At 41.6% G+C, this 12,731-nt stretch overlaps 1 protein-coding gene across 3 annotated transcripts; it reads right to left on the reverse strand.

The window, feature by feature from the left end:
* Window positions 1-186: 186 nt before the first annotated feature.
* Window positions 187-12,281, reverse strand: rell1 (RELT like 1). 3 transcript variants are annotated; one of them, XM_088990497.1, is made up of 8 exons: window positions 12,127-12,281; window positions 9,360-9,590; window positions 5,595-5,666; window positions 4,214-4,268; window positions 2,592-2,840; window positions 2,271-2,397; window positions 1,236-1,279; window positions 187-994 (listed from the first exon to the last, which is right to left on the reverse strand). In XM_088990497.1, exons 1-7 carry the CDS (start codon window positions 12,149-12,151, stop codon window positions 1,247-1,249), a joined length of 792 nt encoding a protein of 263 aa, XP_088846623.1. In that variant the 5' UTR covers window positions 12,152-12,281; the 3' UTR covers window positions 187-994; window positions 1,236-1,246. The 3 variants fall into 3 exon arrangements, with proteins under 3 accessions (XP_088846623.1, XP_088846622.1, XP_088846621.1); XM_088990496.1 differs by having other exon boundaries at window positions 187-1,151; XM_088990495.1 differs by having other exon boundaries at window positions 187-1,279.
* Between the last annotated feature and the right edge of the window lie 450 nt (window positions 12,282-12,731).

Consider the following 12,731-nt stretch of genomic DNA (forward strand, 5'->3'; position numbering starts at 1 on the left):
GACCTTGTGTGTTTTGGGGAAGGCAGCTTTGCTTAAAGCTCACAGCCGCGGGCGGGTGACGTAAACTGGTGTGTTATGTCAGTCTGGTTAAACCACCATCACCACCCTCGTCCCCTTTTACGCTTGGCTCAGTGTCGTCTAACTCCAGCTTACTGCGACCTTTTAAGTAAATGCAATGACGTCAACTCTATGTACATTCCTCTTTATTTCCTTTTTTTGGTCGTTAAATTAAAAAAAAACATCAGAAATAAACAATAAAAACATATGTAATACATCCCAAAAAACGGATGTGATCATATTGATGAATATGTAATAAACATTTTTTACATGTCTTTGGAAGGTGAATAACCCCGAAAGAAATTAAAAGGAGGTAGACACGTAAAGTAACTGATGGCAACACTCTCTCGCTTTTATAACACTTCAGACCTTCAGGCAGCATCAAACACTCAGCTCGATCGTATATATATCAAAGTTAAAATGAAGACAGGAGGAGAAAAAAAATGGAATGAACTACTTTTTAGCATATGAACGTCCCCAACACAACAATCAACCCTTCACGCCGATGAGTGCTCATACTCATAGCCACAATCAAATCTACCAAAAAAATAAGTGCACTCTTTAGTATGCTGTGGAAGGAAGTGGAGAAAAACAAATAAAATGATATAGCATATAACAACAGTAAAATGGGCCTTGACGTCGACTGACTTTATGTAACGTTAAAAAAATATAACTGGCACATAAAAGCTCATCAAGCTTTGTCAATGATACGCTTGCACTAATTGATATATTCCTGACTGGCGCACGTGATGACAACTTCCTGCAGCAACGACATCACCTCATCCCTACTTCCTGTTTCCATCTGACAGGTCGTACCGATGCAAACAAGACGTCGGCACGCGCGTGTGCTTCCGGCACCTTTTTGGCGTGCTGTCGCACGGCTTTGGCAGGGGGAGACGTGAAATGGGAAAGAAACATTTGCGTTTCTTCTTCCGTGCTGGAAAATAAGAAGAGGCTCATATGACTGCGTGTCGCCGGTCCCGTTGAGTAGGTGCGAGGAGTGTACAAAGTGGAGCGCTGGGGACGGTGGTGCACGCACTGGATATTGCTCTTATGTGTCGACGTTCACAGTCAGGAGGATTTAAAAGTGTCTCCTCTCGAGAAAATTGAGAAAAAAATGTTGATGAATTGCTGGATGGAGAGCACGTGTGAAGTAGGCGCTGCAGTTTACTAATTACCTGGATGTCTCTCATTTCTCTTTATCCAAGCTCTCTTTCTCCTCCTAATTGCACATAGAAGCACAAAAATCAGATGGGGGGGAGGGGAAAAAAGACGGAAGGGAAAGCAGCTCAAAATTGTGCCGTGGAAAATTATCCAATCTCACATATTTAAAACTGTAAAGTAACCTTGAGAGTTTTGAAAGGCCCTTACAAATGAAATGTGTTCCCGTTCTCGTTACTTAATTACTACATAATTTCAGACCTTGTTAAATAAATAAATAAATAAATAAATAAAATACATAAAAAATGCATGTGATATGACCATTCAACTCCCTGCAATGACTTGGTGTTTATCCGTCAGTTTTCACTTCCACTCCCAAATATTGGCATATTATCAAACAAAAACAGCTGCACCAAAGGCGTCATCCTACTGCCGTCATTTTATTGTCGAGGTCTTGATTTTTGACAGGAAATTTGATGTCAATATTGCTCCACTGGGGTGTTTCCGGACAGACCGGGAGCGCTGTTTATTAGAATATGCACTTTTTTGAGGGGTGTCTGGGATGGATTGACTGGATTTTTATTATTACCTATGGGAGATATCGATTTGGTTTTCAACAAATGTGGTTTTACTCAGGCTTTTTGAAACTTCCTTCCATTCTCCTCATTGGCATCACGGGGGCAGGTGGGGGAGCCTATCCCAACCATCTTTGAGCACCAGGCGGGGGACACCCTGAATTGGTTGCCAGCCAATCGCAGGGCACACAGAGAAAAACAGGGAGAATATGCAAGCTCCACACAGGGAGGACGGACCGGGTCTTGAACTCACGACTTCTGCACTGTGAAGTCCGCAGGCTAACCAGTTGGCTACCGGGCCGTTCTGCTTTTTGAAATAGTTTTTGTTTATGTTTTGTTTTTGTTTTTTTAAACAATGTCTTATTGTGACTGGCAGAGTAATTCAACTTTCTTCCACTAGGTGGCATTAGGCTTTTTTATACACCATTATTTTTATGGGGTTTCTATAAGAACAAGGCACACTTTCCGGGCACTAACCTCTTGGGACTCGGACACCGTACAGCTATTTGACACAGCATCTTCGGATGGGACACTCCCATTGCCATCTGCTACAAGCAGAATCCGCCGTTCCCGGGCAGGTTTGTCACACTTCGTCACACGGAACCTGGAGTGGTGGGGGGTGGGGCGGGGACATGATGAGGACAACGACAGTGTCTTCATTGGGTCCCGGTAGGCATTTCCGCTCAGGGGTTTGGTGTCAAATAATGAATATGGAGTGAAGTGATATTATTTGTTGGGATGTTTTAATTTAAAGGCCTCTTTGCCAATTCCTCAAGCGAGCAAGAAAATGGCACCTACCTGCCCACGGACAACACCGTGACCTCTCCATAGGGGTTACGCCGTTGCTCCACCTTGCGGGCTGCCGGCTTGCTCATTAGCGGCCACTTCTTCTGGCTGCAGCGCGTGCAGACGTCCCTGTGGCCGCTGACGCCGCCGATGGTGTGCAGGTGGTTGCAGGTGTGCTTGGCCGCATTCGGCGGCGATCCCGGGGAAACGGGGGTCATGGGAGGGGATGGCGTAAAGGGGGAGGTGGGGGTGATGGGCGCACTTTGGAGGGAGAAAGCAGATGGCGCCGTAGTTGTCTTTTAGCTCCAAGTAGTCAGTTTTAACAAGATTTCTTCAAATTTTCAAAAAATTGTGATATTCAAATCAATCTAAAAATGTTGTTGACCATGTTGTTTGCATCCTTTTGGACAATATGTAGAAAACTTCCAATGACTTGTGGTCATTCAAAATACACTGACATGTTTCAAACCTGTCGAAAAGTACACACTTTCCATTAGACTTCAAATGACTTCTCCTGAGCGTATTTTACAAAGATTCCACCTAAATTTTACGTTTTAAGACTCACGCTGAATATTCAGGAAGTCTTGTTTTTGAGTTGATGACGATCCCCACATGACGTCACGTCTGACTGAGGGAAGCGACACAATGCATTTTGGGAACTTTGTTTGGTCTGAAAACTTGTGCGATGGTGAATCGTTGTGTGTTGCACCAAGACTACTATTTGATACTAGTTGACACAAATTCCCAGCAGACAAATCAACCCATGTCCAACGGAGCTTGGGCGCCATCTTGTGCGTGTTCTGGGCACTACATTGGAGTCCAGACGCTTCAAAATGAGACGGAAGGACTTCTTTAATCGATTGCAAACATGTATGTTTTCCTCTTCAGAACTATTTGAATCATATTCATAACTTGATGAGTAACAAGAAAGCATCTTCTCCGAATCTGAAGCCATTGTTTTGATTCTCGAGCAAGGCAAGACGTCCTGGCGTGACGTCACGAACAAGGGGGCGGGACCTTCTGAAACTGAAACTTTCTGTGGTCATTTTGAAGTAGTTTTGGGACACTTTTAAGTCATTATCATTGGTGTCTTGCATTTGACTAAAAATATCAGCCTGCGTGTTTTGGGTATTTAGATGCTATAAAACATTTTTCTGATGTCAGTTAGGAAACAAAAAAATTGTGTTGGTTGTCCTTTAACACCTCCTTCTACAGTTCTTGACCCATTCTAATCAATCCAACTTCAGATTTACATGTGAATAATCTATTAAACCGCTTCAAATCTTTACCATCCACGTGCAATTTCTATGGAAATAGCTTTCTCTAGGGTTCCCAAAGACGCTTTTGCCAGTGATGTGGTTCAATCAGGGAGCCTGTGTATGCTATATTTTGAGAAATTAGGTCAGTATCGAAACATAAAACAAAAAAATGGGGGCAGTGGGGTGTTAAGGACCGAGACCCCACCCTCCCCCAGCCCTTCTGCCCACACACACAGCTGCCTGCTCTCATTAAAAACTGTCAGAACAAACTTGGCTTGATCGGCTGTCCTTTGGCTTGGAAGAAAGGTTATACTGCCCTCTAGTGGTATTTTATAAACACAATAGGGGAATGACAATAATTCAAATAAAGCTTACCCGTCAGAATCAATGCTGGCGTCATGAACCATGGCTTTTAGCGCCTCCGAGTTGACTGAAATTTGAAAAAATGTTCATATTTATCAATATGATCAAATTATCAGTCACGATAGCAGTAGTTTTCCATTACCTGAACATTTGCACTCACACAAATGGCTGAGGCTAGCATAATATTCATGGTCTATTGTAATCGCTATTAAATTAGCATTAAGCACGCCTGTTTTGCTACGTCTACGTTCGACTTGTGTCGGTTGGCGGCGACTTTATATCGTCGGATTCCGTGCTTGAGAAAGCTGCTACCCGGTTAAGTAATTTGTTCTTCAAAACTGCCCGCTTTTATTTTGTAGGCCTGATTGTTCACACTACAACACAGGTGTCAAAGTCAAGGCCCGCGGGCCAAATCCGGCCCACCACATCCTTTTTTCCGGCCCGCGAAAGCAAATCAAACTTGTTAAATTCCATGATGATTGCTAAAATCTGAGCCAATATTTCATATTTTTGGATGTCAACCACAATAAAAGTCATTATTCTTGACTTCAGATTTGAAAACGAGTTATTCATTAATTTGCTGTGTGCTCTATATGTAATATTTGAAGGGATTTAAACATTCTAATGGGTTCCCCAAATTCATAACGGCCCTCGAAAGGAAACCATAACTACAATGTGGCCCGCGGCAAAAAAATGACTTTGACACCCCTGCACTACAAGATTTATATTAGATTAGATTAGATAACCTTTATTGGTCTCACCGTGGAGAAATTCCCAATTCAAATCATCAAAGTTATGAAAGTAAGACAAAAAGAAAAAGAACAAAATGGTGCCATCTTGAAGTAAAAATCCCCCCAAAAATAATATTGGGTAATACTATAAAACACATTTGTAACTGGAAAACAATGCTTATTTTTTTAAGGCTAAAATAATGTTGGAATTGCTTTTAACTTCTTGACAATCAGAATAAGTGCTTTAATTATCGCTCAAACGATTAATGTAGCTTGGCATACGCACGCGCACACACACAAACACACAATCAAACGGCCATAAGACGTCTGATGTGCTGATCTGTCTGCCTTATCAGCCGGCAGCATTTTCTTATCGCCCTGTACCACGGTGGGCTTCGGGAGAACACCCGCACCCAGTGACGCTTGTTCGAAGCATTTACTTACAAGCGCAAAATTGTTTTAGGGCTGTGGTACGCCGCTATCAGCCACGGAGTCTAATAAAAGGTTTTAGAATTGAACAACACAATCAATAAATGGCGCATGGGGAACTGGCAGGATATTAACTGTAAGAAGTTGCCCTTTTTAATTGCAAAGACGCACATGCATGCAGTGAATTATCATTTATTTCTTTTTTTAATCAATAAATCATAGGAGACACATACCTTCATTGTTCATAATATAGTGGACAATCTGACCGACTGTGTCATTGTTGTCACTCAAGGTGTCATTTAACTCTGCAAGCAAGAAGAAGAAGAAAAAAATAGATGAGCTGCTTTAGAGAAAAAAAATAAGGATTGGGTGGGTGTCAATTGCGAGGGAGACAAATGGCAACACTTTGGTTATGTCATGTATAAGATGGGCATGTGTTCCATTTGGGTCATTGGAAGTGTGTGTGCGTGAATGACGAACGCCCTGTAAAAAGTCAACTCGAGCCTCGTGGTGAGACAGCGCTGCTCACGGAGCTTCATGGAGGTATCGTTGTCAATCAAATATGTTACCATCAAAATCCTTTCATCAGTCGTGTTTTTGTAGTTCGTGATTTTAATGTTAAAGCTTTTTACACAGCTAATTGGGTGTGAAAGGGATGAGTTATATTTTGTTCCTCAAGGACCCACGGTGCTACAACAAACACGTACCATGAGTATAAGAATAAACTTGACACCTTGAATAAACCCTCAGTGAATATGGGAGAAGCTAGTCATGCAACAAGATAAGGACCTCAAACACTGCTAACACAACAAAGGATTTTATCATGGGGATTGAGAAGGTCTTTGATTAGCTAAATCAGTCAGTGGACCTTAACCTAATCAAACACTGGTGTCAAAGTCAAGGCCCGGGGGCTAAATCTGGCCTGCCACATCATTTTATTTGGCCCATGAAAGGAAATCAAGCATGTCAAGTGCCATGATGCTTGCTAAAGTCCGAACCAAAATTTCAAATTGTTCCATGTAAACCAAAATAACAAACATTATTTTTTATTTCAAATTTGAAAAGTAGTTATTCATTCATTTGTTGTGCGCTCTAGATGTAATATGTGGAGAAGATTATACATTCTAATGGTTTCCCCAAATTCATAATGGACCTCGAGAGGAAACCATAACTACAACGTGGCCCGCGGCAAAAAAATTAGTTTGACACCCTTGTAATCGAGCATGCATTTTTTTTCCTTGAGTAGACTGACGACAAAATAAATAAATAAACACACAAACAAACAAGCAAAAATAAATAAATAAACTTAGAACCAAACATGAACTGATAGAGGCTGAAGTAAAGCCCTGGAAACTCATTTTAAATGAAGAAAGATGCTAGTGAATGGGTCGAACGCTTGAAGCTGTGACTGCAAGGAAGAGTTATGCCACCAATGATTCAATGTTATTAACTTTAAGGTCGTTTAATAATATACTCAGTTGAAAAGCGGATGGATTCAAAACAAAAACGTACAGCGTCCCAAGTTGTTTATCACACAAATGTACGTCCACATTGATCGGAAGCGCAAATATTCAGTATAAGGCGGAAACAAAGTCATCGACCTTGCTGTTCCAATAATTTTGGAAGGCACGGCTTGTATAGATTGTGATTATTTAAATCATCCTACTCTCATCTATCCTCACCACAGCCCCCAAAGGAGAGCAGACGCAGCACAGACCCTGCGACGAATCTCTCTCGTTTCGTCGTCTGCTCATCTACAAACACTAACGCTCTGTGCACTGAGAAAATGAATTCTCTGGAATGCAGAGGCGAAAGCCTAACGCGGCCTTGTGATATGCGAGGCTCGTCGACTGAGACGTTCTCACGCTGCCACCGCGCATTCAATCTATGCGCCGCAGAACGTAAAGCGAGCTCCGGGGGCGAATGGGCGCAATGAATGTGAGCTGTTTGTCGAGCCACAGGAGAGGGGAGTGGGTCCATGTGAAAAAACTACGGCGCAGCGGCGATATTCCAGGAAGTGGCATGTGTGGGATCACAAAGTGAGGAAAAGCCCACGACAGCGCAGAGTAAACATGGAAGATTCATATCGGTGCATACGGAGAAGTGAAACTAGGAAAATGTTTACGGAGAAGGATGCAAAAGGCTTCTTAAAATTCAGTCACTTGCATGACCTTCACGTCATGACGGTAACGGCAGTTCATGGGCCGCAGCTGTCGCGCAGCGAGTGAGCCAATGGAAATTATAAGCATCTGCGTTTCCACGAACTAATCAGTGGCTTGAATGTACTTCCTGGTGTTTAGAAACAAGCTTTGTAAGATGACACATCAAATAAGATGAAAATGAGCGCCCTCTACAGAGGAATGTTGGCCTCCTCTTGTCACAATGAGTTTAAAAAAGGTTTCATCTGTAGGCTGCTTTTCTTTTGTCACCCTTGAAATCTGCAGTTTGCAACTAAACTAAATAAACACATACAAGTAAGCTCTATTTTGGTTTTAGTTTCTTTTTAGTCAGTGCTAGCAAAGCTATTGGAACAAAGCTATCTGACACCTTGTTCCATGACAAAGTCAAGTAAAAACAAATAAATATAGATAAATATATAAATACATAACTAAATATAATTACAAAAATAATGTGTCCTATGTGTCTAAATGTAATCGTTTGGCTAGTAGTGTGTTTGTGGAATATAAATTGCGGAGCAAAATCCACTTTTTTCCTCAGAAGGCAGCCATTTTGTTACTTGCAGTCGACTGAAAATGACATCACAGTTGCTAGTGGAAACCACCAATTACAGCTCAATGGTTTTCTAAGTTTGGTCAAGCTGAGATGCGATAGGATGCCAGAGTCCTTAGGCACTGTGATGTCATTTAAAGTCAACAAGTGACAAAACGGCCGCCCCTTGAAAAGGATTAAAAACTAAGGGATTGTTTCTTCTTAATTCATGTTCAGCCATTCCCAAATTTATTTGGAGGTTGAAAAGCATGACGTGGCGCAAAATTCCCGATTTTTTTTTTTTTTTTTTTTTTTTTTTTTTGCGGGGGTGGGTTTTGTTTTTTGTACAGCCACCCTCATTTCAAGCTTAGATAACTGGAGACCCATAAAACTTAGGAATTAACTCTTTTTTGGGATGAAAAAAGAGAGTCGAAGGTTTCTAACGCTGTATTGAATGTATATGTAGTCGTAAAACTCAATATTCTGTGGGTCTTGCAAATTGAGTGAAAATGACAAAAAACCTGGCACTGGAGTGGACACATTTTTGCACATTGTCTGGTAGTGAATTAGTTTATTTATGTTCTGCCAACGCAATTTTTATCAGTGTCTTTTTTTCATCAATGGTGACGCACAGAAAACATTCCAAAATGTTCTTTAGACCATGCTTCGCCTTAAAAAAGTGTGATAGTTTATGCAAATAAGTTTTTTTCTCCATTGTGCCAAGTTATGCATATAAATGACTGTAAAAACTAATTTCACTCATCGAGCAATAACTTCAGCAAACAGCATGAGTCACTGCATCACTTGAATTGCTATTGTGATGTTCTTTCTGGTGTGCTCGCTTTGGGCAGTTTCAGACAAATATCAGGTGAAACATCTTATATCATCTCAGTCCATCAGTACGGCACTTGTATGAGTCATTCTTCATAGAGGATAAAAAATACATGCCTGTGGGTACTGTTGGATTGTTGCATGTAGTACTGTGTTATGTTCGGTCTGTAGCTTAGAGGATATTAGCAATGGAGCACGGGCGCCATTTAGCATTAAGGTAGCAGACCAAAATGTGGTTGTTTAAAAAATATATATATAACCTAATTCGTTCTATGTTTAGGTTCGGGAGAACTATCGACTGCAGGTTCTATGACTCGGCTTTAAGACTCTTATTTTATTTTATTTATTTATGTTTCCCATTTGCCAAAGTCCCGCTAATTGTGAAATAACTTGATTTCAGTCCCAACATACATTGGACGCTTCCAGTGCACTTACTGAACATTACTCGATTTCCTCACCTCCGCCCAGTTCCAGATCCTTTTCCTCTCCCTCACACGCCTCCTCGGCTTCGTCCTTATCCGTCGCCTCTGTGGTGGTGCACCGGTAACCCTTCCTCTTGAGCACATGGCAGATGACCACCCCAAGCAGCCCCAAGAGAAAGAAGATGGGCACCAGCACAAAGGCCGTGTAGTCCGGGTTGATCTCCCCCTCGGCCGCGTCACCTTTCTGGGTAATTGTCGTCTGACTGGCTGGAGGGCAAAGGAAAAGATGGCCTGAGAGAGGGCAAGTAACCTGATACTTAAAGGACAACCGACGTCTCCGGACAAGTTGTGTCCATTAATTTGTAAAATGGCTTCAAATGACTTCTACTGGGCGTATTTTAATATGATTCCACCGCATATAGCTATATTTCACGTTTTAAGACTCGCGCTGAATATTCAGGAAGTCTTGTTTTTGAGTTGGTGACGAGTCCGTACGTGACGTCATGAAAGGACGCCCCCCCCCCCCGACCGACAAAGACACATTGTAGCAGTCCTTCATCACGTCAATGTATTTTGCTGTACTGTTTGTCTGAAATCCTTGATGTTGCCCCCAAAACCCACCAGAAGAGGGCGTCCAAGCTCCATGGAAGGAATTTATCAGCCTGTGGAAACGGGCTGATTCATTCCTCATGGGAGCTGGTCGCCATTTTTGGGTGCGACATTCCCCCCCCCCACCCGTTTAGCTCAAAATGACACGGAAAAATTCTTTCATCGATTGCAAACTTGTATGCTTTCCTCTTCAGAACTATTTGAATCATATTCATAACTGGATGTGTAGCAAGAAAGCATATTCTCCGAATCTGAAGCCATTGTTTTGATTCTCCAGCAATACAAGACGTCTTGGCGTGACGTCACGAACTGGGGGCGGGACTTTCTGAAAATGCCCAATTCGCAGCTCAATTTTTTGCAGATTTTGGGCACTTCAAGTCATTTTTATTGGTGTTTTGAATAAAAATATCATACTTCGTGTTTTGGGTATTTTAGATGCTATAAAACGTTTTTCTGATGTCAGTTAAGAAACAAAAAAGTGAGACGTCGGTTGTCCTTTAAACCACAGAGATGTGTGAGTGGCATATGTTGGAGGTCAGCGTTACGGGGGGATGGATGGAAATCAGCTCAATCGGCAAATATTGGATATAAAAAGTGGGCACAGATCCCAAATGAAATATCAGCTTTTTAAGATGTTCAAAAATAATAATAACTTCAAAACTTTACTCCATTTGTGTGACATGTAAGCTATACAGTATCGCGTGTGGGACTTTTTTTAAGAAAAATTGAAATAATTTAAAATAATTTCAAAAGTGTGAACCCTCTTTTCAACGTGGATCAAGCTGTGCTCACAATCAATGAGTCATAGACAAACTCATATGACATGGTGTGCCACTATTTACACTGACTGCTTAACTCCAAATCAACTTTAAATGTCCCAACGACATTTCCAATTTTTATTTGTTTGTTTGTTTCTTTGTTTTGGCCCCACATCATCAGTCTGAAAGTTTTGTGCAAACATTGATAACTATTACAAAAATATATTGTTCCAAAAGGAACTTTATATCAATTTTAGATGCAGAAGTAGATGCCATATTGGTACAATTGTCTTCCAAAATCCTCTGTAACAAATACATTTACTTTTTTTAAAAAATAAAAACAATAATATTTTTTTTTAAATAAGGCCATATCAATACTCGCCCGTTCTCACTGCGTACATGCTGTACACACCCCTTCTCTTACCAATGATCTTCCAATTACACTAGTTAATTCAAGTTTTGAGGGAGTGTATCAGCATTTATAACATGATGGTGATTATGACCCGGTTGACATCTCGGAATTTTGGCCAGCCCAAAAATGTTGTCTACATTTTCTTTCATTGAAATTGGTCAGCAAATAATGTAGAGAAATGCAGAAGTGATAACATGTTACTTTTAGTTTAAATCTGCTTTTTGGAGCACATTTTCTAAAGGTGATATCACCCGAAAACATTGCTCAATCTCTCTGGACCACTCCAACACATTGTTCAAATTCTTGCTGCTTTCAACACATGTTGAAGTGGTCTTTCCAAAAAAAAAAGATTCCAATGCAGGCTTTTGTCTTCTTGCAAACTGACTCGCATACGTGCACTTCCATTGTTGCACGCGCATGAATTTTGCTCGTATTAGCGCAATTGCGGACCTCCTGTGACCGCTATGCATCATCATTTGAGTTTGGCGTAACCAGACTGGTCATGCTTGAACGCCCCCGAAATGTTTATGGTAATATGCTTATCTAAAACCATCACGGGAGTGTCCTTAATTATCTAGTCGTTGGTCGTTGCCCTCTTGGAGTCTCGTTCCTCAAGATTTAAAACATGACCTTCATCCTCCAAGACAGAGACACCATAGAAACTTTCAATCCTCAAAGGCACATTTCCTCAGGAAGGTCTCACGGGGACCAGGCGCCATCAAACACAAGCTGTGTCAGTGATTGAGCACAAGCTTCCCTTTATTTGCAGAAAGATTCCGTGTTATGAGTGACAACGCACGATTTCAAGAGGGGCAAAATACATCTCATGATGCGCAGCACATATCCCTCAATAACTTAGATCTTGTCTCCTCCAACAACTTAGAATAACTTTTCAACATCAGGGTCATACTCCCCGTGCCACCACGTAACCTCTGCCGCAGCGGGGGATGAATATGGAAAATATACGCAAGGCAGAGCACAAACACGCAAGCCGTTCAACAAGCCTTTAAGAGGAGACACATACCGGTGACCACCAGCGGGCCGTCCATGGGTGAAAGTGGCGGCGGCAACTAGCCAAGATGCTGGTGATGTTTCTCGCAGCCTTCGCGATGCACACATACAACCAGCCTAGCTTGAGGAGGGACTTTTTTTTGCCCAACATAAACTTACTTCCTGATTCCAGAGCAGCGGACACGCCCTACTCTTAAAGAGACACGCACATTTTGAAAGTCGCCAAGTTGTCAATGGAAAAAAGAGTGGAAATAGCAGAATATAATTGCCAGCTTGGCTTCGCCTTTTACGTGAGTATTATCGGAAATGTTTGTTGAAAATGAACAAATGAAGAAAATGTTCCACGTCATAATCGCGTGGCAACGACTGCAAACACATCTGCTAATCTGTCAAAACAGGTACCAAATGGGTCCATCCACCAAAGAGATCATTCGGCCCATAGCACAATCACTTACCAAACAGAAGGGGGAGCCAGACATCGGTGTACAACCATCTATACACTACACTGCAATATTAATTTCATATGACTGAATAATCTGATCAACGGATAACAAGTGTTTTGTTGTAAAACAAAAAAACACATACATACACAGAATATGTTAAGCAATACGGACGTAT

This window comes from Hippocampus bargibanti, linkage group LG02, assembly GCF_051943395.1.
Source record: "Hippocampus bargibanti isolate YZ-2025 linkage group LG02, ASM5194339v1, whole genome shotgun sequence".
Taxonomy (NCBI): Eukaryota; Metazoa; Chordata; class Actinopteri; order Syngnathiformes; family Syngnathidae; genus Hippocampus; species Hippocampus bargibanti.

Excerpts from the sequence above, each read along its gene's own strand:
- rell1 (XM_088990497.1), bottom strand. The coding sequence starts at position 12,151 with ATGGACGGCCCGCTGGTGGTCACCG. Across the intron at positions 5,667-9,359 it reads GGATCTGGAACTGGGCGGAG|AGTTAAATGACACCTTGAGT; the intron begins GTGAGGAAATCG and ends TCTTGCTTGCAG. Across the intron at positions 1,280-2,270 it reads CGGTGTCCGAGTCCCAAGAG|GAGGAGAAAGAGAGCTTGGA; the intron begins GTTAGTGCCCGG and ends ATGTGCAATTAG.